This window comes from Anomaloglossus baeobatrachus, chromosome 5, assembly GCF_048569485.1.
Source record: "Anomaloglossus baeobatrachus isolate aAnoBae1 chromosome 5, aAnoBae1.hap1, whole genome shotgun sequence".
Taxonomy (NCBI): domain Eukaryota; kingdom Metazoa; phylum Chordata; class Amphibia; order Anura; family Aromobatidae; genus Anomaloglossus; species Anomaloglossus baeobatrachus.
Genome location: NC_134357.1, coordinates 599832011 through 599858688, shown reverse-complemented (window position 1 = coordinate 599858688; position 26678 = coordinate 599832011). Strand labels below are relative to the sequence as shown.

At 45.5% G+C, this 26678-nt stretch overlaps 1 protein-coding gene across 3 annotated transcripts in view; it reads right to left on the bottom strand.

The window, feature by feature from the left end:
- Nucleotides 1–286: 286 nt before the first annotated feature.
- The window catches only part of CCDC50 (coiled-coil domain containing 50), a 103433-nt gene continuing 77041 nt past the window's right edge, over nt 287–26678 (bottom strand). Inside the window, exons 6-12 of one of the 3 annotated variants that reach the window (XM_075351548.1) lie at nt 19418–19891; nt 18465–18580; nt 16406–16450; nt 12566–12661; nt 11694–11767; nt 11047–11144; nt 287–8922 (exon numbers count right to left, since the gene is read on the bottom strand). In XM_075351548.1, the coding sequence (XP_075207663.1) occupies nt 8903–8922; nt 11047–11144; nt 11694–11767; nt 12566–12661; nt 16406–16450; nt 18465–18580; nt 19418–19891 (923 nt within the window). In that variant the 3' untranslated portion in view covers nt 287–8902. The remainder of the gene's footprint in view (nt 8923–11046; nt 11145–11693; nt 11768–12565; nt 12662–16405; nt 16451–18464; nt 18581–19417; nt 19892–26678) is intronic. The other 2 variants (XM_075351550.1, XM_075351549.1) reach the window with 2 other exon arrangements.

The window sequence follows — 26678 nt, the reverse complement described above, 5'->3', positions numbered from 1 at the left end:
AAAATCGCCCAACTATGTTGGGTGGATTGTGGTTTTATAAGTGGTTAATGGTACTTTATGGTGGTATTTATGGAATTTTATGGTTATTGAATTTCAATAATATGGTGAATTTAATTTATCAAGTTACCAATAATAAAACACCACGGCCATTTTTATCCAAATGTCATGTGTCTGAGTATTTATTCTTTATTAATGGTAAGTTAATTGGTTATAGTGGGCTTTATGCTACCATGAGTGTAGTCCATACACATTGATACTGATTTAGATTTGGCGATAGACAATGAACGTATGCCCTAATAGAAAATAGCAATGAGCGACCACCATGACATATATTCAATAGGATTTATTGAATAAGACAAGCTACAGGTGACATTCAAGAAACATTCATTAGTTCAGTACAAGTAAATGAATACATTCAATATATGAAGCTTTGGTCAAAAAATATTGAGACGACATTAAAACCTGTGACATACGGCGAACAGTCAAAAAGGAATTGCATAGATGAATTTATAGGACATGTGCCGCAGTGCAGTCATCCATTATTACAGCACATGATGCATATCAGGACCGCCGTCCTATTCGGGCTTCACGATATGTATCAGGACCGCAGTCCTATTCGGGCTTCACGCTTTCCTGGTATGAAGCACTTTTATATTATGGATATTGATGGACCGTCTCGGAACTCAGTCTGTATATAAATTTCCCTCAAGCTTTAGACTTAAAACAAGCATATAATAATACAAGCATGTAATATCAGAGAGCAGACATGAAATCCAAGTCAATTAGTTATCCTCTATAGAAGCCGCTCAGTTTATGGCTAAAGGGCAATTTCTAAGCAGATCAGAACATAATAGAACCTTATACAAATGCTTTTTCTGTAGCTCATCTACAACAAACCTGTCCTCATCTTAAAAAAAAAAAAAAAAATTCTAAATATATATTATATATATATTTATTACAAAAGCCATTTTACACAGTCCATAGATAGATTCTCTGAGAGTGGTGAAACATCTGGCTTTCCAGAAATCACAGCATCGTCAGTAAAGGACCATGTGCCACCATTTTACAAGAGCTGAAGAATCACGGGTTGTGCCTCGCTGACACGTGGACCTCGCAGGACGGCTGCTGTAATCGAATGTAAAGTAGGTGTTAAATGTAGCATTGTTAGCGAGATTTAGCATTTTTTGGACCATATGCTGGGCAGCTCAGGCGTGTGGCCACAATAAAGCAGACCCTCCTTGGATCACCATGTATTCTAATAAAATATTCTACACCTCTAACACTCGGCAAACGCTTCACTATTGATTGTCAATTTTTGCTTAAAACAACTAAGTGCTAGGAAATAAAATATGAAAAAAAGCTTCAAATATTTTTTTTTTTTTTGTTAAAAGAAAAAAATATTTTTTTTCTGTCTTTTCAAGGGCTTTTAATGCATTTTAAGATCGGAGATTAAAGATAAGTCTTAGTAAATCTGAACAGCAGCTTTTAACACAGAATACGCTTCCACTTCACCTCAACCGTGGAAACATTACAACGTAACGGAATTCAATGTCTACTTACAGAACCCTGTGAAGGGGCAGCGATATGCAATATGCTCAGCATACGTCTTGTGTTTCCTTAGACTGAAGCTACAGGTATACAGATATATAGATTCCTGAGTGACAAGTCAATAAGTAAACTCCCAAAATACAAACCATGACTAGCAATATGGTCATCTAGAGGAAGCACAGAGTAAAGAAGCTTATCCCCTAATCCTTTCACATGAAGTATTGTAGGTGCAGTGCCACCTCCATCGTCATCTTCAATGGTTTCCAGCACCACGCCGCTCCTCTTCTGGATCATGTGATCAGACAAGCCAGATCCCACAGGGCTTTGTGTGTGGACCGAAAGCGGCTTTCAGTGGAAACCTATAGAGCCTTGTTCCAAGTCCTATCACCTTACATTAGGAGAAATTACTCCGCACCGGACAGCAGGTCCAGAAAAGATGTGGATCACTCAGAAGAGGGCTGGAGAGATGCTACAAACTGTGACTGGTCAATATATTATGGCACCTACACTTCATCACATCTAGATTTAGAAAGGATTAGTGGATAAGTTATACAGTTATTCTATTAATCTCCAATACGGTAGTAGTACAGAAATGTATTGTCAGATGCGAGAGTTTTGTTTTCCTAAACTGAGTGGTTATCCAATCACAGATGATGGTCTTCACTAGAGATGAGCGGACCCATGGAAGGTTGGTTTGGTGGGTTCAGCCGGACTTTAGATAAACTTTGGTTTGGGACCTGGACTTGACCTAAACCCAAATGGAAGACACTAATTGGGCAGTTTGGGTCTCTGCCCACATGCAGCCAGCCATAAACAGATCACTTCCGGGGAGGGTGGGCAGGGTTTTTCTATATATATTTTTTTTGTTTGGTGCACACTACATCCAATCACGCTGTTGTTACCCCCGGGCAAGCCATTCAAGCACTCCAATTAGCTCGCACTGGGCCGAGCACCGAGCGTACCAGAGCACAGTAATGCTCTTGTGAGTGTTCAGCATACTAGAAGCACCCGCACTCTGTTTTTTTATGTAAAGCCTGTTTGGTACAAACACCGAACCTTGGGTTTGCTCATCTCTAGCCTTCACTGAATGCCGATTTCCATCTGCAAAAATATTCCAAGATAAAAAGATGTAAAAGGGATAAAAAGGAGGCAATAAAACACTTGGCAGTTACAGTCAGCAAGAAGATACACAGCTCCATCTAGTCAACAGACAAATCCTTAGAAGGCTGGTTCGATTTTATTTCAAAACAATCACAGAAGATGCATACCCAACCAAATTAACTAGTGTGCAATATATATCCCTAAAATGTAGCCCTCCTAAAACCAACATGTTATTCCTCCCTCTTAAAAACCAGTGTCAAGAATTGGAGCCATGAAAGTTACCAATTAGTTTCCAGCTATCAGCTTCGATATAGGCAGGAACATGCAAGGTGACCAGATTGTTAGCGGTAGGAACATGGTGACCGGATTGTTAGAGGCAGGAACATGCAAGGTGACCGGATTCTTAGAGGCAGGAACATGCTGACCGGACTGATATAGACAGGAACATGAATCGTGACCATATTGCAGCTGCCTCATTTCTAAGAGCTAGTACAGAAGAAAGTTCAAGAGTTGTCGATAATAATATGGTCACGATTCATGTTCCTGTCTATATCAGTCCGGTCACCATGTTCCTGCCTCTAAGAATGCCGATTTCCATCTGCAAAAATATTCCAAGATAAAAAGATGTAAAAGGGATAAAAAGGAGGCAATAAAACACTTGGCAGTTACAGTCAGCAAGAAGATACACAGCTCTATCTAGTCAACAGACAAATCCTTAGAAGGCTGGTCTGCAGTCTGTGAGGTCAATAGCATCTAGTTTCTATACATATAAAAGTATTTACCTATTAGAAAAAAAATTCCACAGCTTGACAATAAAAGGGGCCAACGTTAAAGCCCAACATACATCTTTTTCTACATATTAAAATCGATGCAGGGAAGAAAGTTTCTGCCATAGGAACATGTGCGCTATCATCCATCTTGTGCAAAGACACATTTGGCACAACCCAAAATTACATTGGGCATTTAAAAAATATTATTCCCGTTACATTAGTTCTATAACTACAGAACTCGAGTGCAATTCATCATACAAACGCACGACCAATTATAAAATGTAATCACAAAATCAAATTTATAAAATGATTATCAGCAAAAGTATAGAAAAGTCTTCAATGGAAAACATTCTCGGTCTTCGATCATTACAGGTGATATTTAATGCCCTGAGATTACTATCCATGGTTTAGTGATCATATTGATATGCCAGTGAACACATCCACATTTCATCATTGTATACGCTTTGCCTTTCTGGTACTGGTCCGGAGTTACATTCAATTCTGTAGGATTCAGAGTAGAAACCTTCTGAAGTCTTAGGCTATTTGTGGCTACTGTGGGACGTAGGTCTGAGAGTGGCCACAATGGATGCGGAGACTAATTGGTCACTACTTTGGCCTCTATCTGGAGAATGAATGGGTTGGGTGGGAACGAGGTCTAGACAAACAAATTTAGCCTGATTCAATATGAACAGACCTTGCCCTGTTGACATTTATTCTTTATGGCCACATTTACTAACGTGCTTGGTGTAAACAGTCATTCAAGAAATTACCAATTCTCCAGATCCCATGGTAAAAATTTGGTGGAGATTAGAAAATAGCCAGACAACTCTTCAAGCAGCTTTGCTCATACAGGAGGAATGGTCTGGCCATGTGAAAATGTAAAGGGGTTTCCACACTATTAGAAAAGGTCATCCTACTGGACCATAAGGCGGTGCAGGAAAACACAAAAGCCTTGACTCCTCTTTGGGACTAGTGCGGTTCCTCCGCTGTACTGTGTATAGAAGTCATTATATCTAGTTATCGACATCTGTTGGGTAGTGTCACGCTGATCAGCTGCAGCCTACACAATCTGTCAGAACAGGAATAAACTGGGCAACCCCTTTAACTAGGCCTGATATTTAATTTAAACAAGACAACATCTTTAAACTAGAGGTTGGTAGGGCTCTTTACATTAGATAGTTGGAAAATCTAATATAATCTGTCAGGTCCAAAAGACTGAAATTCCCACACACTTTAGACTATTGACAGGCGAACCCTCCATATCGACAGGTTTGTCTGGTACCCCCGACATAGACAAAGTTAAGAATGCAGCAGGTCTGACCTTTGGACTACCGATCATTTTTTTCTCTTTAGAGAAGCCACCGCCAAGAATGTCTGGCAGGGTCTCAACTTAAAGAACACAGGCAGAGCGAAAGATTTGGGCGAGACAGCCACCGGCTGAAGGGCAGCCATTGAATGTGAAAGGGGGTGGGGGTCGGCTATGGAAAAGGTCAAAGACCAAATTCTACCTCTGCATTACAGCGGCATACAGTAGCTGATAAGGAGTTTGTGAAGAAGCAATGACTAAAGTTCTAGAGAATAAATATATCCCGTGTCTCAGGACCAGTACAAGATACATGATGATTCATTTACAATAGGTTTACAATTAAGCTTTTTGTGCATATTTATTAGCTACATAACTTCTAAAATGCTGATAATGAAGATCACACCCTTTAATAACCACCACCTGGAGCTTCCCGAAGAGGTTTCACACATGATACAATTAGTATGGTCATCTCCAGCCGTGAGATGAGAACAAAATGAGTGTATGAAAAATAGAACAAATAAGAGACAAAAAGGACAGCAGGACCTGCTGGAAATAATACAAATGCAAAGAAGCAGTGATCTGATCGTTTGCCATGAGCATCTGCCACCGTTGTCTCGTGGCCTCTTTACACCACACCTTCTGGTAAAATAGACCATCAAATTAGTCAATAAAAGGCGCTATATCACCCCGAACATAAAAAGCATATTATATATAAAAAAAATCATGAAAAATAACTACATAGATGGAAGATATTTGCCTGATGCAGCATCTACATCGTGTTTGGACGTCCGAACAGTCAGAACCTGGAGGCCGCCATTGACAATAAATAAAAACAGACCATACATCTGTCTGCTCAGAGGAGGCACAAACAAGATACAAAAATAACCAAAATGGCACTTGGCGTTTCTCTTCCTGGACATTGTGCAGCTTTAGTTGTAACACTGGATGTCGGCTTCTGACAAACAATAACATTATACAGCATTGAATCGGTGGAACAAGCAGATTTTCCTGAGGAAATACATTTTGGATTTTATAAAGAAACCCTTAATGAAAGCGGGAGAAGTGACTAATCCACGAGTACAATGGAGCGCAAAGTGTCTGTCACCACCAATCACAGGGAGGCTTTCATTTCATACTTTGCTCTTTTATAATGACAGCCATGTTGTGATTGATTGCTACGAGCAACATCATAGACAGTGAATGTGGTTAAAGGTGCTATATATATTCCTCGTTCCTCGTACTCCTGTGCAGTGTTTACAATGTCATCAAGCCGAGTCTCCGTATATCTGCACCAATATCAGTGTTCTGCTTGTTCTGGAGTTCTGCTCCATCGTGGGTGCAAAACAACCAAATTAATAGGAGAACCAAATCCCTGACACGTTGGACCCCACTGACTGACCGCAATAGGTTGTAGGGCAATATATAGAGCAGATATGTACAAAGCCATACCAATGCTTACCAAACACTACTACTCTGATAATAGGTTCCTGATAACAGGGAGAACTGTCACAGGGACCAGATTACAGCACTCCTCCTGAGCGAGATCTTGTATTACCTAGATTTTTGATATTTGAGGTTTTATATTCCCAGGAGATGGCTATCCTCTAGATAATTTTCAGGAGCTGCTGCTCAGGTTTTGGACAGAGTAACACTTTACAGACGGAAAGTATGAAGTGGTGTGTGGAGACGACTACTAACCTGTAAGAGGCTTGTTCTTTGACCTGCGTAGGGTACGGCCAGGATGCCAGCTGTGTCAATAGTAGATCATGAGTAATCCACTTTCTATTGATCAATGTCTAATGACATTGTGACATCACATGATCCCCATGTCCAGCCACCGGAAGCTTCTCTCTCTTCATGCATTTGGACCAAATGGCAGGGGCAGCGAAACTTCCTGTTGAGTAACTCATTTGGTCTGAAGGCGTAAAGAGAAAAGCTGGCGGTAACTGGACGTGGGGCTCGTGTGACGTCACAATGTCACGTGAGCCCCGAACCGCAGTTACAGACAATGCTGGAATAGCGCTAGAACGGGCAGGGGCTACAGGGTCATTTATTTCAACGGGAGAAATGAGTGAAATCAGAAGGGGGTGTCCTAGTACTGGACAACCCCCTTTAAAGAGCAGTTGGATGCTCAGTTGGGTGCAATTCGAGCATGCAAGGATAATGGAAGTCAATGAAAGACGCTCGCATTTTTCCAGATTTCCCAGAAAAAAAAGCTTGAGTACCTCATTGACTTCCATTATACTTAGTTCCTGAATAGCGCCCATCCGAGCATCCAACTGCTCGTTGCGGTAATGCTCGCTCTTCATTCGCTAGCTGCTATAATACATCTACTCAGTAGATGACGGCGGAGACACAATCTCAGTAGAAAAAGCCAGCCTGCTGCAAGGAGCAAAAACTGCTGGATTTCAGGGATTTCTCAGACATTAAAATCTCACTTTAAGCAATAGGTTGTACTCGCATTACCGTCCTAAAAAGGGTTAACTTGTCAAATGGATAAAAGTCTTTAATAAATAAAATTCTGACACAAATTCCTAGTTTGTAATAAAACGTATCCGCGTGAATTCTGAGGATTCAGAGATGGATTCCGCGAGTTTGATTCTCAGTTACCGTATTTCTCAGACATTGAGGCGCACTGGATGATCGGACACGTCCAGGGTTAGAGAAGAGAAAAAAAAAAAAACAAGAAAAATATATTTCATAGTAATTCATCTTCCATGATGATGTAATAAGTAAGTAGGAACAGGGCAGGTAACGGATCGGACACACATGGAACATGTGCAGAAGAGGTTTCGGATCAAATACCTGAATCTGGGGTGAAAAATGCTGCAAAAAAATGCTGCAAGAATTAACCTCCAGCAAACGGGGAAGTAATTATGGTTCAAGTCTGAGAGAACACAAAGAAGGTGCTAAGGCCGGAGATTTCAGAATCTCAACCTCTTTTCTGCTATCGGAAGACTTGTTTTTTCCCCCCTGGCAAAAATGCATCGTGTGAACAAGCCCTGATTAGGGTTAGAAAAACAGTCTGCTTTGTAATGCATTAATGGAGTGATAAATAGGAAGGGTAGGGGTTAATGTACCTGCACAATCATTAACTGGGGTCTCTGCTGCAGATAGCCTTCTAGAAAGATCTAGATTCTCTCACGGATACAAAATGAAGTGACCGCTGAATCATGTACTAGACAGATGTAGCAGAGCAGAGTAACAGTGACCTAAGCTCTTCTAAAGCTCGAGCACAGCTCCTACATGGCCCCCGGTCTATGTAGAAGCCCCAAGCGTTTGTCTACAGTGATAGTTACCCTTCAGCTCCACTGACATGAGAGCTGCTATGACGTGGTGGAGAACAGTGGATTTATCTGCTAGGCTGGATTCACTGAGTCTGGCAGGGATGTATTGTACAGCCATCTAGGACCTTCAGTGATCGGTGAAGGAGCTGCCGAGTTCCAGATCACAGAGGACACAGCAGGGAAGGTCCGGAGAGCTGCTATGACACGGTGGAGGAGGAGAACGGAGGAATAGTGGATTTATCTGGTAGACTGGAAGTCAAAGTCTGGCAGGGATGTATTGTATGGCCATCTATGACCTTCAGTGATCGGTGGAGGTGCAGCTGCTGAGTGCTCTCCCAGAGCACAGAGGACACAGCAGGGAAGATCCGGAGAGCGGATATGACATGGTGGAGGAGGAGAATGGAGGAACAGTGGATTCCATATATAGCCTTGATCAGTGGAGGAGCAGCTGCTGAGCACTCTCCCAGATCAGAGGACACAACATGGATGACCGGAAAGCTGCCTCCGGACTACAAGACACAGCCATTTCTCAGAAGTCACAGAAAACTGAGATCTTCATGACTTGATAGAATGCGCACATTGCAAACACATAGGAAGAGGGCTACTGTGTGTGTAATTATATATATATATATATACTGTAGCTGATATTTGGGGATGACATTGTCCCTGGCAGAGTCACTTTGGAGAGACACAGGTGTAATTATTAGTCTTCTCATAGGCTTTCAGCAGAACCCTGTGTATTAGAAGCTGACGAGCGGCTGGAAGCCACAGAACGCTGCAGGTTGTCACAAGCGGAGCCGAAAATCATCTGATCCAACATTCGCGCCTCAATGCATCAGCAAAGAGGTTTCTTTTCTGTTGTGAGCATCAAGGGCAAAATGGATCCATTCTCACTGCCTATAGGAGGATCCTGTAAATGAATACAAAAAATATTCTTAGATTAATGGGCACAAATAACTTCACACCAATGTATGCTCATAATCTGGCAATCCAGATATATTTCTATGTGCATATACAGTCATATGAAAAAGTTTGGGCCCCCATATTAATGTTAACCTTTTTTTCTTTATAACAATTTGGGTTTTTGCTATTTCAGTTTCATATATCTAATAACTGATGAACTGAGTAATATTTCGGGATTGAAATGAGGTTTATTGTACTAACAGAAAATGTGCAATCCGCATTTAAACAAAATTTGACCAGTGCAAAAGTATGGGCACCGCAACATAAAAGTGACATTAATATTTTGTAGATCCTCCTTTTGCAAAAATCACAGCCTCTAGTCGCTTCCTGTAGCTTTTAATGAGTTCCCCGATCCTGGATGAAGATATATTTGACCATTCCTGTTTACAAAACAATTCCAGTTCAGTTAAGTTTGATGGTCGCCGAGCATGGACCGCCGCTTCACATTATCCCACAGATTTTCAATGATATTCAGGTCTGGGGACTGGGATGGCCATTCCAGAACATTGTAATTGTTCCTCTGCATGAATGCCTGAGTAGATTGAGCGGTGTTTTGGATCATTGTCTTGCTGAAATATCCATCCCCTGCGTAACTTCACCTTCGTCACTGATTCTTGCACATTATTGTCAAGAATCTGCTAATACTGAGCTGAATCCATGCAACCCTCAACTTTAACAAGATTCCCGGTGCCGGTATTGGCCACACAGCCCCAAAGCATGATGGAACCTCCACCAAATTTTACTGTGGGTAGAAAGTGCTTTTCTTGGAATGCCGTGTTTTTTTGCCTCCATTCATAACGCCTTTTTGTATGAGCAAACAACGCAATCTTTGTTTCATCAGTCCACAGCACCTTCTTCCAAAATGTAACTGACTTGTCCAAAAGTGCTTTTGCATACCCCAGGCGACTCTGTTTGTAGCGTGCTTGCAGAAACGGCTTCTTTCGCATCACTCTCCCATACAGCTTCTCCTTGTGCAACGTGTGCTGTATTGTTGAGCGATGCACATTGACAACATCTACAGCAAGATGATGCTGCAGGTCTTTGGAGTTGGTCTGTGGATTGTCCTTGACTGTTCTCACCATTCTTCTTCTCTGCCTTTCTGATATTTTTCTTGGCCTGCCACTTCTGGGCTTAACAAGAACTGTACCTGTGTTCTTCCATTTCCTTACTATGTTTCTCACAGTGGAAACTGACAGTTTAAATCTCTGAGACAACTTTTTGTACCTTCCCCTGAACAACTATGCTGAATAATCTTTGTTTTCAGATCATTTGAGAGTTTTTTTGAGGAGCCCATGATGCCACTCTTCATAGGAGATTCAAATAGGAGAGCAACTTGCAAGTGGCCACCTTAAATACCTTTTCTCATGATTGGATACACCTGCCTATGAAGTTCAAAGCTCAATGAGGTTACAAAACCAATTTAGTGCTTTAGTAAGTCAGTAAAAAGTAGTTATGAGTGTTCAAATGAAGAAATTGATAAGGGTGCCCATACTTATGCACCGGTCAAATTTTGTTTAAATTCGGATTGCACATTTTCTGTTAGTACAATAAACCTCATTTCAATCCAGAAATATTCCTCAGTCCATCAGTTATTAGATATATGAAGCTGAAATAGCAAAAACCCAAATTGTTATAAAGAAAAAAGGTTACATTAATAGGGGTGCCCAAACTTTTTCATATGACTGTATTTAGGTATGTGTGTGACACACACACACACACACACACACACACACACACACACACACACCGCAAAGCTTTAATTTGCTCATCAGCTTGTAGTCAGCACTGGGCGTCATTTATCCCTCTACTAAAAAAGCATAGATGAATAATTTAATCCCTTTGGATGTCAAAGTTCCACTAATCAGGAGTTTGGCAGAGAGCGGCTCCTCTGTCAGTCTACGGCAGCACAATCACGTGGCGCTGATTACTAATGGCAATCCTACATCTGCCGGTCCCTATTCCACTAATAGACTTATGGGTGGCAGACATGATTACTGCACCGGTGTATTAGAAATCAGAGGACAGAATATTCGTGTCTCCTGATTGAGGAAAAATATTGATGAAGAAATACCTTTCTGGGAGGAATGAGACTTTGCGGTAGATCTCTGGGGGCTATTCAGGTTTGTATAATCATCACTGTGATCTTCATCTGGGGCTGGAGGGAGCGGCCTGTATAATAAAAACTAACATTAATATCACAGTGTGATGAATACAAAGAGAATCAACCTAACACCAACGAAGCCTACATCAGAACAGATAAGGAAAATGAAAATTACGTCTTCTGTGTGGTTCATAAACCAGGGAAGGAGGAAGAGGACGAGAACGTGGAGGAGGAGCAGGAGGAGGAGGAGGAGGAGGAGGAATATTGGCCTGTACACTGGTATTTTGGCTTCAACAATAAAAAGGTTATTTATTGGACAACACAATATTCTGCAATAATCTACCGCACGCCATCACATTGTCACAGATCTGTGTTCTTTATTTGTGAGCATCTTTACTTTTAGAGGATAAAATCTGTCCATGATCATAAGATCTACGTTGGGTCAGGACACTATGGGTATCACAGCCGGTATGGTGGAAGGTCACCGTGCACGGGAGATTTCTGTCATGAATAGCAAATGACTGCCAGGTGTCGGGCAGAAGTGATCACTTACAAGAAGAGGACACGTACCAAAAATAAAAGGTGAAATAAGAGAACAGTTGTTTGATCTAATTTACCTGTATGGTTTCTCACTCCGGGAACGGTGCTGCTCTTCTCTTGATCGTGGTCTACCATGCTCATGTGAAGTCAACTAAAGCATAAAATAGCTGCTCATCAATATACAAGAGGAGAGACCAAGAAAAGAAGAATCTACAGATAATGCCAATAAGGTGAAGTCCAAAATATTCCACCAGTGCTCAGTCACAACGGGCTGTTACTACATGGTTAAATATGCAGACAAAATGGACTGTAGGATAAAGCAAGGAACACCCCCACGAAGAAACAGTACGCCAAGCGCGCATCGGGATCCACAGACCTCAGGTTATCACTTGCTAAATGTCCTATTCCAGACTTGCTCTGACACTACTTAAGGGCGGTCTACTTTTATGCCTCTTTGGTATTCCTTGCTTTAACCTGCAATCATTTTTTCCTGTATATCTAGTTTCCACTATCTTGACACTATATTTGTGTTTCCTTGTTTAAGACCCTATTAATATTTTTCCATCCATCTTCACAATATTGTTTTCCTGAGCTTGTGTTCATGTGCACAGCAAATGTTTTTTCCTCTATTATGCATCTATGGTCTCTTCTTTGAACATCTGTCACCATCTTGTGAACTCTAAGACTATTCATTTGTATAGATAGATAGATAGATATCTCCTCTTTCTAGACCAATGTACACACACACACACACACACACACACACACACACACACACACACACACACACTCACGCCACCTGCTCATCTGACCTCTTTCTAGACCAACACACACACACACACACACACACCTGATCTGGCCTTTTTCTAGACCACTGTTCCCACATGACCACTGTTCACACATACCTCCCGCTCATATGGCCTCTTTCTAGACCACTGCTCACACATACCTCCCGCTCATCTGGCCTCTTTCTGTCGGACTTTTCTCTTCCTTTGGACTTTTTATACGATTGTTGCTCCTTCTCCATTAGCCACCGTGCCAGTTCCTAGAGGGTTAGAGTACAGAGTTACCATTAGAGGGTCTTCAGTGCAGGAAATTCTATAATATTAGCAGAGAATCCCTGGGACACCTCTGAGTAAGCCCCTGGGGACGTGTTCACATTGGGCAGATAAGCTGTGGATTCTGCATCTGGAATTATTGGAGAAACATCAGCAGCAGCAATTGCGAATTGTTTTAGAAAAGCTTTTGACCACACGTACGCTACAAAAAGAAAATCCGACGTGGAAATAAAACCCACAGTACAGAAAGTCTGAAATCCACTGCAATGGGAGAAATCCAGGGCAAATTCACGCATCATACAAAGCAGATTTGCCATGAATTGGGGCAGAATCTGCAGTAGAAATGTGTTAGGCAAAAAAGGCGCAAAATAATTGCCCATGAATTGAGGAAAACCAAGCGTGAAGCTGCCAAGATGCCATTTGCCACCAGTTTGGCCATATTTCAGAGCTGCAACGCTACTGGAGTATCAAAAAGTACAAGGTGTGCCATACTCCGGGACATGGCCAAGGTAAGGAAGGCTGAAAAACCACCACCTTTGAAAAAGAAACATAAGCTAAAATGTCAAGACTGGGCCAAGAAATATCTGAAGACAGATTTTTCAAAGGTTTTATGGACTGATGAAATGAGAGTGACTCTTGATGGGCCAGATGGATGGGCCAGAGGCTGATCAGTAAAGGGCAGAGAGCTCCTCTCCGACTCAAACACCAGCAAGGTGGAGGTGGGGTACTGGTATGGGCTGGTATCATCAAAGATCAACTTGTGGGACCTTTTTGGGTTGAGGATGGAGTGAAGCTCAACTACCAGACCTACTGCCAGTTTCTGGAAGACAACTTCTTCAAGCAGTGGCACATGAATAAGTCGGTATCGCTCAAGAAAACCATGATGTTCATGCAGGACAATGCTGCATCACATGCATCCAACTACTCTACAGCATGGCTGGCCAGTACAGTTCTAAAAGATGAAAAAATAATGACATGGCCCCCTTGTTCACCTGATCTGAACCCCATAGAGAACTTGTGGTCCCTCACAAAATGTGAGCTCTACAGGGAGGGAAAACAGTCCACCTCTGGGAGCAGTGTCTGGAGGCTGTGGTGGCTGCTGCATGCAATGTTGATCGTAAACAGATCAAGCAAAGACAGAATCTCGGCTGCGGAGTGTCATCATAAAGAAAAGGGGCTATATTGGTCACTAATTTGTTTGGGTTTGTTTTTGTATTTCAAATGTTTATTTCTAAATTTTGTGCAAAAAGGATGGAAAATGGGAGAATGGAACAAAAAACTCAAATTGTATAAATGTAACATGAACTGATCAGTGTCTGTACCAGTGTATAGAAAACAGTGTGTGAAAGGCCATCAGTCAGCGTATGAAGACCAAAGGCAGTCAGTCAGCGTGTGTAGAGGAAAGGCCGTCATTCAGCGTATGAAGACCAAAGGCCGTCATTCAGCGTGTGTAGAGGAAAGGCCGTCAGTCAGCGTGTGTAGATGAAAGGCCGTCATTCAGCGTGTGTAAAGGAAAGGCCGTCAGTCAGCGTGTGTAGAGGAAAGGCCGTCAGTCAGCGTGTGTAGAGGAAAGGCCGTCAGTCGGCGTGTGTAAAGGAAAGGCCGTCAGTCAGCGTGTGTAGGGGAAAGGCCGTCAGTCAGCGTGTGTAGAGGAAAGGCCGTCATTCAGCATGTGTAGAGGAAAGGCCGTCAGTCAGCGTGTGTAGAGGAAAGGCCGTCATTCAGCGTGTGTAGGGGAAAGGCCGACAGTCAGCGTGTGTAGAGGAAAGGCCGGCAGTCAGCGGGTGTAGAGGAAAGGCCGGCAGTCAGCGGGTGTAGAGGAAAGGCCGTCAGTCAGCGTGTGTAGGGGAAAGGCCGTCAGTCAGCGTGTGTAGAGGAAAGGCCGTCAGTCAGCGTGTGTAGAGGAAAGGCCGTCAGTCAGCGTGTGTAGAGGAAAGGCCGTCAGTCAGCGTGTGTAGAGGAAAGGCCGTCAGTCAGCGTGTGTAGAGGAAAGGCCGTCAGTCAGCGTGTGTAGAGGAAAGGCAGTCATTCAGCGTGTGTAGGGGAAAGGCCGTCATTCAGCGTGTGTAGAGGAAAGGCCGTCAGTCAGCGTGTGTAGAGGAAAGGCCGTCATTCAGCGTATGTAGGGGAAAGGCCGTCATTCAGCGTGTGTAGAGGAAAGGCCGTCAGTCAGCGTGTGTAGAGGAAAGGCCGTCAGTCAGCGTGTGTAGAGGAAAGGCCGTCAGTCAGCGTGTGTAGAGGAAAGGCCGTCAGTCAGCGTGTGTAGAGGAAAGGCAGTCATTCAGCGTGTGTAGAGGAAAGGCCGTCATTCAGCGTGTGTAGAGGAAAGGCCGTCAGTCAGCGTGTGTAGAGGAAAGGCCGTCATTCAGCGTGTGTAGAGGAAAGGCCGTCATTCAGCGTGTGTAGAGGAAAGGCCGTCATTCAGCGTGTGTAGGGGAAAGGCCGTCATTCAGCGTGTGTAGGGGAAAGGCCGTCATTCAGCGTGTGTAGGGGAAAGGCCGTCATTCAGCGTGTGTAGGGGAAAGGCCGTCAGTCAGCGTGTGTAGAGGAAAGGCCGTCATTCAGCGTGTGTAGAGGAAAGGCCGTCAGTCAGCGTGTGTAGAGGAAAGGCCGTCAGTCAGCGTGTGTAGAGGAAAGGCCGTCATTCAGCGTGTGTAGAGGAAAGGCCGTCAGTCAGCGCGTGTAGGGGAAAGGCCGTCAGTCAGCGTGTGTAGAGGAAAGGCCGTCAGTCAGCGTGTGTAGAGGAAAGGCCGTCAGTCAGCGTGTGTAGAGGAAAGGCCGTCAGTCAGCGTGTGTAGAGGAAAGGCAGTCATTCAGCGTGTGTAGGGGAAAGGCCGTCATTCAGCGTGTGTAGAGGAAAGGCCGTCAGTCAGCGTGTGTAGAGGAAAGGCCGTCAGTCAGCGTGTGTAGAGGAAAGGCCGTCAGTCAGCGTGTGTAGAGGAAAGGCAGTCATTCAGCGTGTGTAGGGGAAAGGCCGTCATTCAGCGTGTGTAGAGGAAAGGCCGTCAGTCAGCGTGTGTAGAGGAAAGGCCGTTATTCAGCGTGTGTAGAGGAAAGGCCGTCATTCAGCGTGTGTAGAGGAAAGGCCGTCAGTCAGCGTGTGTAGGGGAAAGGCCGTCAGTCAGCATGTGTAGGGGAAAGGCCGTCATTCAGCGTGTGTAGAGGAAAGGCCGTCATTCAGCGTGTGTAGAGGAAAGGCCGTCAGTCAGCGTGTGTAGGGGAAAGGCCGTCAGTCAGCATGTGTAGGGGAAAGGCCGTCAGTCAGCGTGTGTAGAGGAAAGGCCGTCATTCAGCGTGTGTAGAGGAAAGGCCGTCATTCAGCGTGTGTAGAGGAAAGGCCGTCATTCAGCGTGTGTAGAGGAAAGGCCGTCAGTCAGCGTGTGTAGAGGAAAGGCCGTCAGTCAGCGTGTGTAGAGGAAAGGCCGTCAGTCAGCGTGTGTAGAGGAAAGGCCGTCAGTCAGCGTGTGTAGAGGAAAGGCCGTCAGTCAGTGTGTGTAGGCCTCATGGTCTCTTATAGGAGTCCTGCCAGGAAATCCTGCTTTAAATCAAATTCATGTATTTAATCATGGAACTGAACATATATTCGTCCATATGAGGCCATCAGATGGGTTTTCTGTAAATTGGCTTCCACTAATGGAGAAACCATTGTTATTGTGTTCAGCATAAAATAAAGGGATTATGGACGGAATCAAGTGTAACACAACAGCAAATATTATGATATCAGTCCCCACCTCATCTTGTGCCAATTGTGCCGCCCTGTAGTCCTCCGTGCTCACCTAGTGAAAAAAGCGGAAGTCACAAGTTACATTTTAGTGAAGATAGAAGAAAAAGGAAAAAAAAAAAAAAAAAGATTCTCTTCAGGCAGGGAGTCTGAAGTCAAAAAGAGGGTAATTTACAATAATTTCTGTAATCCAATCTTATTGTGCCTAAAATAGATAAATATATATATACACATACAGTATATACACACAGCCAGGCCTCTATATATTATATATATATACACACACACACACATATATATACACACACATATACACACACACACATATATATATATACACACACACATATACACATGCATGCACACATAATATATATATATATATATATATATAATATGTGTGTATGCATGTGTGTATATATATATATATATATATATATATATGGGAGGAGGAGGAGTGAATTACTATGAAATTTTGACCTCCATGCAAAATACATATGAACATATTTGGCACTTTCTGCTTGTTGTATATTATGCATTACTGCCTATTTGTTACTGCTAAGATGGCTTACATTTTATTTAGTTTTTCAGTTTCGCTAGCCAGAACTGTTACTCTCCGCAGGTCCATCACAGGCCTTCATGTGACTTCAGCGCTGCAGCCAGTCAGTGAGTTCTAAGGCTCCCATTGTCTACACCAGGGGCTCTAACTCGGCTGGGTGTATGGGCCGCACACAGAAAAAAAAATAATTTGGGGGGGGGGCACATTCTTTGCAAATCAAAGTGACATTTTTAGCGGTACCATATTTTTTTTATACACCTTTGGATCACTAAGATTTTTGCTTATTATAAAAAAAGTGCACTTTTTTTAAAAAAAAACATTTCTAAAATGGTAAAAAAGTCATGCTTTATTTTGTTTTTTTTTTAATTTACATTTTATCCCCTGTAAGTTAGTTTTACAATTAGCACCATATAGTAATTTTGGCCAACATCTTGTAGTAATGTGCCCATCCTTGTGCCCATTCTGTAGTAATGTGCCTCAACCTGTTACCCATCCTGTAGTAATGTGCCCCATCCTTGTTCCCCATCCTGTAGTATTGTGCCTCATCCTTGTCCCCATCCTGTAGTAATGTGCCCCATCCTTGTCCCCATCCTGTAGTAATGTGCCTCTATTGTTCCCCATCCCGAATCAATTTGCCCATCCTGATCCCCATCCTGTAGTATTGTGCCTCATCCTGTAGTAATGTGCCCCATCCTTGTCCCCATCCTGTAGTATTGTGCCTCATTCTTGTCCCCATCCTGTAGTAATGTGCCCCATCCTTGTCCCCATCCTGTAGTATTGTGCCTCATTCTTGTCCCCATCCTGTAGTAATGTGCCCCATCCTTGTCCCCATCCTGTAGTAATGTGCCCCATCCTTCTTTCCCATCCTGTAGTATTGTGCCTCATCCTTGTCCCCATCCTGTAGTAATGTGCCCCATCCTTGTCCCCATCCTGTAGTAATGTGCCCCATCCTTGTCCCCATCCTGTAGTAATGTGCCCCATCCTTCTTTCCCATCCTGTAGTATTGTGCCTCATCCTTGTCCCCATCCTGTAGTAATGTGCCCCATCCTTGTCCCCATCCTGTAGTAATGTGCCTCTCTTGTTCCCCATCCCGAATCAATTTGCCCATCCTTGTTCCTCATCCTGTAGTATTGTGCCTCATCCTTGTCCCCATCCTGTAGTAATGTGGCCCATTCTTGTCCCCATCCTGTAGTAATGTGCCCCATCCTTGTCCCTATCCTGTAGTAATGTGCCCATCCTGTCCTGTGCTGCAGCACGGAGGGTAACACTGGTCTGTGACAACGTCCCATACAGAAGGGGTGAGGGTGAGGAGCAGATACTGTTTTATTGACTCACAAGTGATCTAAAGATATTAGAAATGCAGTGGCCACTCATCTTCATAGTGTGTGAGGGCAGGGACAGTGCAATCACTTTTTATCTCCCTGGAGCACCCCTTTAACAGTACACAAGGAAATAAATGAAAAAACAAATAAAAAAAAAACAAACCACAAATTAAATGGCTTCCCATTACCCTTATTTCTTCTTCCTGAAGTCTCCTAGCAATCTGAGCGTCCCGTATATCTCGATTTGTAACACCAGATCCAGGTTTTGCTGGAGGGCTCTCTCTGGGTCCTTTTGAGCGATGACCTGCGCCACAGCCAGACGTGATTACAATGCAATACAACAAAAACAGGTACAATATACAGAACATCTAACAAATGCTTTGCCCGATTTACCAGGATGACACCACAGAACATAGGCGGCCAGTAGACAAATCAGCTATTAAGAGAGTGGTTCCAGCGCGGTCAGTTTCTACTTCAATAGATAAAAAGGAACAGACCTCTGCAGTCACCGAGGCTACAGACCTCCAAATAATGGCAGCATGTGGGATGCGTGCAGTCACGATTCCTCTCAAGGCAGCATGCAGGGCACAGTCATAAGTCCTCCGTATTCCAGGTGATAGCGGGAGATCAGAAAACATCATACATGCAATTTTTGTATACTCATGGTCATCTACCAACTAGACTCATCTGGCTTCTCGTTGGCACTTGACCACAAGTATACAACAATCACATACATGTGGCCATGTAGCCACCCACTTTGTCACGATTCCCCAGTATTCCCAGTATGTGCACCACATGCGGTCACAGACTGACTGTAGCCTTTAATCTCAAGCTTGGACCACCTCTTTAATCATCTTAATTTGGTCCAGAAATTGGGGCAAAGCAATTGCTATTCAGTAGAATATAAAACCATGAAAGTCAAAACACATGCAAATCAAGTTTAGCTGATTGATATTTCCTAAGAGTTAAAATCTAGAAATGCCAAGATCGGAAAACTGAATTATAAAGCCCTGAACAAAATCAAATGTGCGCTGATGATTCGTGATATACACAGAGTCTGAACGAGATTGAGAGACATTGATGGGAAAGTGAATATGACTACTGGAAATTGCCACCACCACCACTACCACGTTACCGATACCTGATTCTCGGTAAGGCCGCTCATCTTGTGGAGAGGGGGTCCTGTGCCTCTCACACTCGTGGTCACCCCCAGAACCTCTCTTTGGAACTTTTGTATAAGAACTGTCCTCACGGTCTCTAATACCCGAATGTTTTGTGCTCATGTCGTGACTCTGAGATCTCCCACGTCGTGGCAAATTTTCAAAAGAATCAATATCCTTTGCATTTTCGTAATCAAGATCCCTATGTTTACTGGATCTGGGAGGTGGTGGCCTCTCCGGTTGGTCTTTTTTGGCTGGTGTCTTACTGATAGGATTGTCATGCCTTTGATTTGACCTTGGTTCAGCAGATCGTCCTCGTTTTCTATCATCGTCATAGTAGGAGGGCCTCTCAGAGTCAGGCAAAGCCCTTTCCTTTCGATTTCGCTTAGGCCTTTCATGCCTCTCGTGTCTATCATAGTCAGACAAATATTCTTTACGCCTACCTCTATGGTGGCCTGAGTAAGGGCACAAAGAAACAATTAGGTCAAATTAATCTTCGGACATTACTGTACTTAAAAGTGTAGATTTACTGAGACTTGGATAACCATCCACTAAAACAAGGCATCAAGATAACATGTAAGGGGCATCCAGAATAGACTCCCCGCTGACTATTAAGGTAGTCATAGGATTGTCTGAACTTCAGGCTGTCCTGCCATTGCAAACTGTAAAAAGACCTACAGGGACACATGAAGAAGCAGATCTGACAAACGATGAGTCAACCGGACAGCCAAAAAATGGTCAACTAAAGTCTAATAGTAATTGTAATACTAATAGCTGTCATAGGGGTCTGCTAGTGGGATCAAAAGCGCACCTCACAACCTGCGCACTTGACCCCATCCCATCCCATCCCACCTCCTCCCCAACCTCAACACTATCCTTATTCCCGCCTTAACCCATCTCTTCAACCTAATCTTTAACAACTGGTACCTTCCCTTCTGTCTTTAAACATGCAACAGTCACACCCATCCTAAAGAAACCTTCCCTCGACCCAACCTCTACTACCAGCTACCGCCCCATATCACTACTCCCATTTGCCTCAAAACTCCTGGAACAGCACGTCCATGCTGAACTTTCCTCCCACCTCTCCTCTAACTCGCACTTTGACAACCTACAGTCCGGCTTCCGTCCCCATCATTCCACTGAAACTGCCCTGACTAAAATCACAAATTACTTACTGCTAAAGCTAACAACCACTTCTCTATACTCCTACTTCTAGATCCATCCTCAGCCTTTGACACTGCCGACCACCCCCTCCTACTACAGATCCTGTCTTCTCTTGCTGTCAGATCTCGCCCTCTCTTGGATCTCTTCATACATCTCCAACCGCACTTTTAGCGTCTGCTACTCCCACACAACCTCTTCATCCCTCAAGGCTCTGCATTGGGCCCCTTACTCTTCTCCATCTATACATTTGGCCTGGGACAACTCAAAGTCCCATGGCTTCCAGTACCACCTATATGCCGATGACACTCAGATTTACTTCTCTGGTCCAGATGTCACTTCTCTGCTGTCCAGAATCCCAGAGTGCCTATCGGCTATATTTTACTTCTTTTCCTCTCACTTCCTAAAGCTCAATGTGGCCAAAACTGAACTGATAATCTTTCCTCCATCTCCCCTACACTCTCTACCTGATCTACCTATTACAATAAACAACATCACGCTCTCCCCAGCACCCAAAGTTCAGTGCCTCGGAGTAACCTTTGACTCTGCCTTGTCCTTCATACCACACATCCAATCCCTCACCACCTCCTGCCGTCTTCAACTCAAAAATATTTCCAGAATCCACCCTTTCCTCAATTCTCAATCTACAAAAATGCTAGTGTGTGGCGCGCCCCTGACCTGGTCAGGCACCACTGAGTACTGCGCCCATGCTGGGTCGGTAAAACACAGGTAATCCAGAAGGCTGACCGGGGTGTGGACACACAGGCACATAGTAACCAGGTCTCCCACATTGACCTTTGAAGGGACCCCTGGAGAATGCAGGAGGGGGCGTGGCCTCCATCTCCACTCAAGGGGTGTGGTTGAGAGGCTGGTTGCTAAGTTGCGGAGGCAGGCACAGAGGGGAGGGAGCAGTGAGCAGAGTCAGTTAGTGAAGCTCAGGGAGAGAGAGCAGTCGCAGAGAGTGAACCTGCAGGCTGTCACTAGTCGGACACCGCAGGTGTAGTGGTTGCTGGCGGGGGATAACGGTCACCTTGCAGTGCCGCTCGAAAAAACCACCTGAGGCCGGAGTGCAGAGAGGTGGCCGAGTACGGGGACTGCCAGGTGAACCAGGCCCGCATGGGGTTACAGGTCCCCAGAGCCGGGGCCAATTCAGTTGGCCTGCCAAACCTGCTGGTGAGGGTACTTTATGCCCTCCACCAAACCTACACAGAGTCCGGAGCCACGCAGCAACGAGAGGGCCCATAAGTGAGAAGAGGCAAGCAGCCAGAGTTACTTGGTCCAGGCTGCAAGCAAACGGGCTGAAAAGAGAACAGGCGGAAGCAACTTCCCTGGGTAACCCCGTAAGACTTCAAGTCTGAGTCACCACAAAAACAAGAGGGCTAGGAAGGAGAGTCAGCAGCCACCCCTAAGTCAGCCTGAAGGAGCCTGGTTCCCCTCTTGGAGCATCACAGCATCGCCCGAGTTAACTCACCCCTGCCACCTGAAGTGAGTAAAAACCCTGAAAGACATTGCTGTTTTGTGTGTGAGTTCTTCTGCGACCTGTGGTACTACACACCTACATCGGGCCCTAGGGCCAGCCACACTCTCGGGAGGCCACAACATCTGACTGCAACTAACATCAGCCCCAGGCGTCCCCTAATCTGCAGTTGCGGTCACCCTGACCGCAATTACTGAGAGTGGCGTCATGAATCCCATTAAAATTAACCTACCTGTGACCAGAAGATTCCCAAGCACGTGGAGACCCTGCGGCGTCCGGCATCAGAAGATAATGTGGGGCTCCACAAGTGCATGCTCTCATAATCTCCCGCCTCGACTACTGCAACATCCTCCTCTGTGGTCTCCCTGCTTACACGCTCGCCCCTCGCCAGTCCATCCTTAATTCTGCTGCCCGAATGATCCACCTCTCTCTTCAATACCACCCCGCTTCTCCTCTCTGCAAATCCCTCCATTGGCTTCCAATCTTCCATCGTATCCAATTCAAACTACTAACACTGACCTACAAAGCCATCCATAATCTGTCTCCTCCGTATATCTCTGAACTAATCTCTCGCTACACTCCAAAACGTAATTTCCGGTTCTCCCAAGATCTCCTTCTCTCCTCCTCTCTTATTCGCGCCTCTCGCAACTGACTCCAAGACTTCTCCCGAGCACCCCCAGTCTCCTGGATCTCGCTGGCTCAACACGTCAGACTATCTACTACACTTGCAAACTTCAAGACGGAACTTGAAAACTCATCTGTTCAGAAATGCCTATAATCTACAATGACCTCACTGCCCTATGACCGTGCGGAGCCCGCCGCCCCACCACCGCGCGGAGCCCGCCGCCCCACCACCGCGCAGAGCCCGCCGCCCCACCATCGCGCAGAGTCCACCGCCCCACCACCGCGCGGAGCCCGCCGCCCCACCACCGCGCAGAGCCCGCCGCCCCACCACCGCGCAGAGCCCACCGCCCCATCACCGTGCAGAGCCCACCGCCCCACCACCGTGCGGAGCCCACCGCCCCACCACCGTGCGGAGCCCACCGCCCCACCACCGTGCGGAGCTGCCGCCCCACCACCGTGCGGAGCTGCCGCCCGACCTACACCCCACCTACTGTCTTCTCCCCAAAAATCCTTTAGAATGTAAGTCCACAAGGGCAGGGCCCTCTTCCCTCTGTACAAGTCTGTCTACTGTAACTTGTATATATATTCTGTATGTAACCCCCTTCTCATGTACAGCACCATGGAATCAATGGCGCTCTATAAATAAATAATAATAATTGTTTCTGCAACTCCCCTAGTGCTGATCCCCCTGCCATTCTTCACTCATACACAGCAGTCATACGCTGTACTATGTACATCACGACTCCCATCGCTGAGCAGGGTTGCTATGGCCTGTGATCTCTGCAGCCACTGATTGGAGGCCGGGGTCATGTGAACAAAGACCAGGAGCACTGCAGGAGCATCAGTGCTCGATTTACATGGGTGAGGGGAGTGGTGGTTTTTATCATGCTTAATTACATTAGCAGCTGTTTTTTTATGTTGATCATTTGTTTGCTTGTGCTTTATACAACAATACCCGAGTATAGCAAAATTCACGGTCTCCTATGATTGCCGGGTACTGGATAGCCTTCACAGGAGTATCATAATGAGAGAGACCGAGACAGACAGAGCGGGAGACAGACAGAGCGGGAGACAGACAGAGCGGGAGACAGACAGAGCGGGAGACAGACAGAGCGGGAGACAGACAGAGCGGGAGACAGACAGAGCGGGAGACAGACAGAGCGGGAGACAGACAGAGCGGGAGACAGACAGAGCGGGAGACAGACAGAGCGGGAGACAGACAGAGCGGGAGACAGACAGAGCGGGAGACAGACAGAGCGGGAGACAGACAGAGCGGGAGACAGACAGAGCGGGAGACAGACAGGCTGTGACGGGGTATGCGACAGAGCAGTAAGGGACGCCAGACCTAGGAACAGTCCAAAGGGCTTTATTGGAACCACAAAGATAAAGCACCAAACATAAATATAAATCCTTAAAGTCTGCAAGGAGTCCACAACAAAACAAAAGATCCAGGGGCACCTCCTGGTATTCCGATGACCAAGGAAAATGCAACAGTCCTCAGATGCGTTCCCTAAATCCAGCAGCATGGCAGCTGATCAGTCTGTAACTGTCCATACACCGGCTCTAGGATCCAGCCTCAGCTATTCCCTCCCAGAGGATCAATCTTCTTTCTTCAAGTTTCACACAGACTGACTGAATCTCCCAGGTAAGCAGAGAGTTTACACTAGTTGGACTCTAGGCCCACCTCTCCCTACTCCCAGGGATGGAAGTGCCTCAAGAGGCTACAACCTTGCACTATAGGGGGTGATTACCTACAACAATAGAAATGTACACAGAAGTAGTTCAAATAAGACAATGAACCAAGCTTTAAATAGGAATCTGTACAGCAAGATACACCTCCCCCATATACCACCATCACAACCTGTCCCCCCTTTTTAATAAGTGAGTATGCCACGAGGTCTACACAGATCTCTGGCCATCTCACTTACGTCCATGTTGCTCAGCTGTGGATAGTCTATGGTTGTTCTTGCTGGGACAGTCCATCAGCATTCTGGTGTTGGCTTCCACGCTTGTATTGGATGGAGAAGCTGTAGATAGTCCCTTGTAGAGCAATAGGGTTGGAAGGACAAGCTTCCTTTTGTGTCCTCCTTCACTCAAACTCGGCTTCCTGCACCCACAAATCGGCATTGTATATCTCCCACATCATTGCCTAGGAGAATGTCTGCAGGAAGGCCGCTCATCAAACAGATTATGCATTGTTTTGCCCCAAAGCCATAATCCAGGGTCACACTTGCTCTTGGAATATATCTTTGAGTACCTCCTGCCAGTTCAATGGCAATTCCTGGTCCCTTTTGAATTGCTTCTGGTTGAATTACTCGGGGATCTGAGATGGTGAGAAAAGCCCCAGTGTCACGGAAGCCAACAACTTTTTGGCCATCCAGCACAACCTCCTGTAGATGTTTATGCTGAAGATCATAAGAACGCGTGGCTGTGAATCACACTCCATAGACTCCTGGTAGGGAAGTCAACATATCAGAGTCACTTGGCAAATCATCAGGGCCTGAATCCAGCTCTTCTTCTGCTGAGGGTGTCTGTAGATAATGGACAGGCAAAGGTGGTCTGCAGCTGTTCTGCCTCCGAACACCTGGACAGTGAGCTTGCAGATGACCAGGCTGCCCACATCGATAACATCTGCGCTGCGTCTCACTCCTTCCAGTTTGCCTTCTGGAGAAGGAGGTAGGAGACCTGGGTGACTGATAGGGAGGTGCAGGTGCTGGAGGTGGTTGTCGATTTGGAGGATGACTCCACGGGATAGATGGGCATGGGGCCCGCAGATGCCCGGGATGCCCACAGCTATAACATCTTCGCTCTTCTACTTTCTCTCCACGTCGCATTCCAGAAAATGTGGTAGAAACAACTGGAGGCACATACACATGGGTATCCATATGAGGTGGTGATCTAGGTCGAGGAACATTGGGCACTGAAGAACAAGGAACCTCTGGTGTTGGAGTGCTGGTCATTTTTGCTCCCTCTGCTAGCAGCTTCTTCCACTGCGGCTTGATAGTGAGCACCTCATCAGCTAGAGCAGCAGCTTGTTCCACTGTCTCTGGTCTCCTCTCACGCACCCATTCCCGGATCTCAGTAGGGCACTTGGCATAAAACTGTTCTTTTAGGATGACCTGGAAGAACGTCTCCCAAGTTAAGGCGCCCTCTCCCTCCAGCCAGCGATGGCATACTTGTTTCAGTCTATGGGCATACATTTTGAAAGACACTTCCCCATCACAGGCTAACGTACGGAACTGAGTCCTATAAGTATCTGGGGTCACGGCATAATGTTCCAGAATGGTCTGTTTTATCTCCCCATACTCACAATTCCACTGAGGGTCCATAGCTCTATAGGCTGCGGCAGCTCCACCCTCCAAGAGGCCCACCAGGTGTCTGACCCGCTCTCTTTCTGGGACTTCCATTAATCGGCACTGATGCTCAAAGTTCTGGAAGAAGCCCTCAATGTCACCAGCAGCCTCATTAAACTGCTTGAAGTCTTTGCGGGACACTCTGGGAAGTTCCCTTATGGTGGGTGCTGGGGTTACAGTCTGTCTGGAACCTCTAGCGGCTTCCACAGCAAGCTGCTTATCCAGCAATGCCATCTCCTCCATCCTGCGCTCCTTCTCTTTAGCTCCACGCATGACCTCCATCTTATATTCTATGGTGGTCTCCTCTCCCAGCAAGGCCATCTCCTCCTCGTACCACACAACCCACTGACTTTTTTGGGTATTTACCTCCGGCTGCCGTCTTTCTTCCGTTTGCTGGGAGGATCCTTCCTCAGCGTCATTTTGCGAGCAAACTCCTTCCAACGCCTCAATCAGCTGCTCCTTGGAGAGTCCCTTGTAGCTGACTCCCAGTTCACGGGCCTTTGTTTGTAGGTTCACTGCAGTCCACTTCTTGTACTCGAGGTTCTGGTTCCAGCTGTTGATGGGCCGTTGTCCTCCATTCCTTCTGCTCTGATCCCACCGCTGCCAACCAGTTTGTGACGGGTCTAC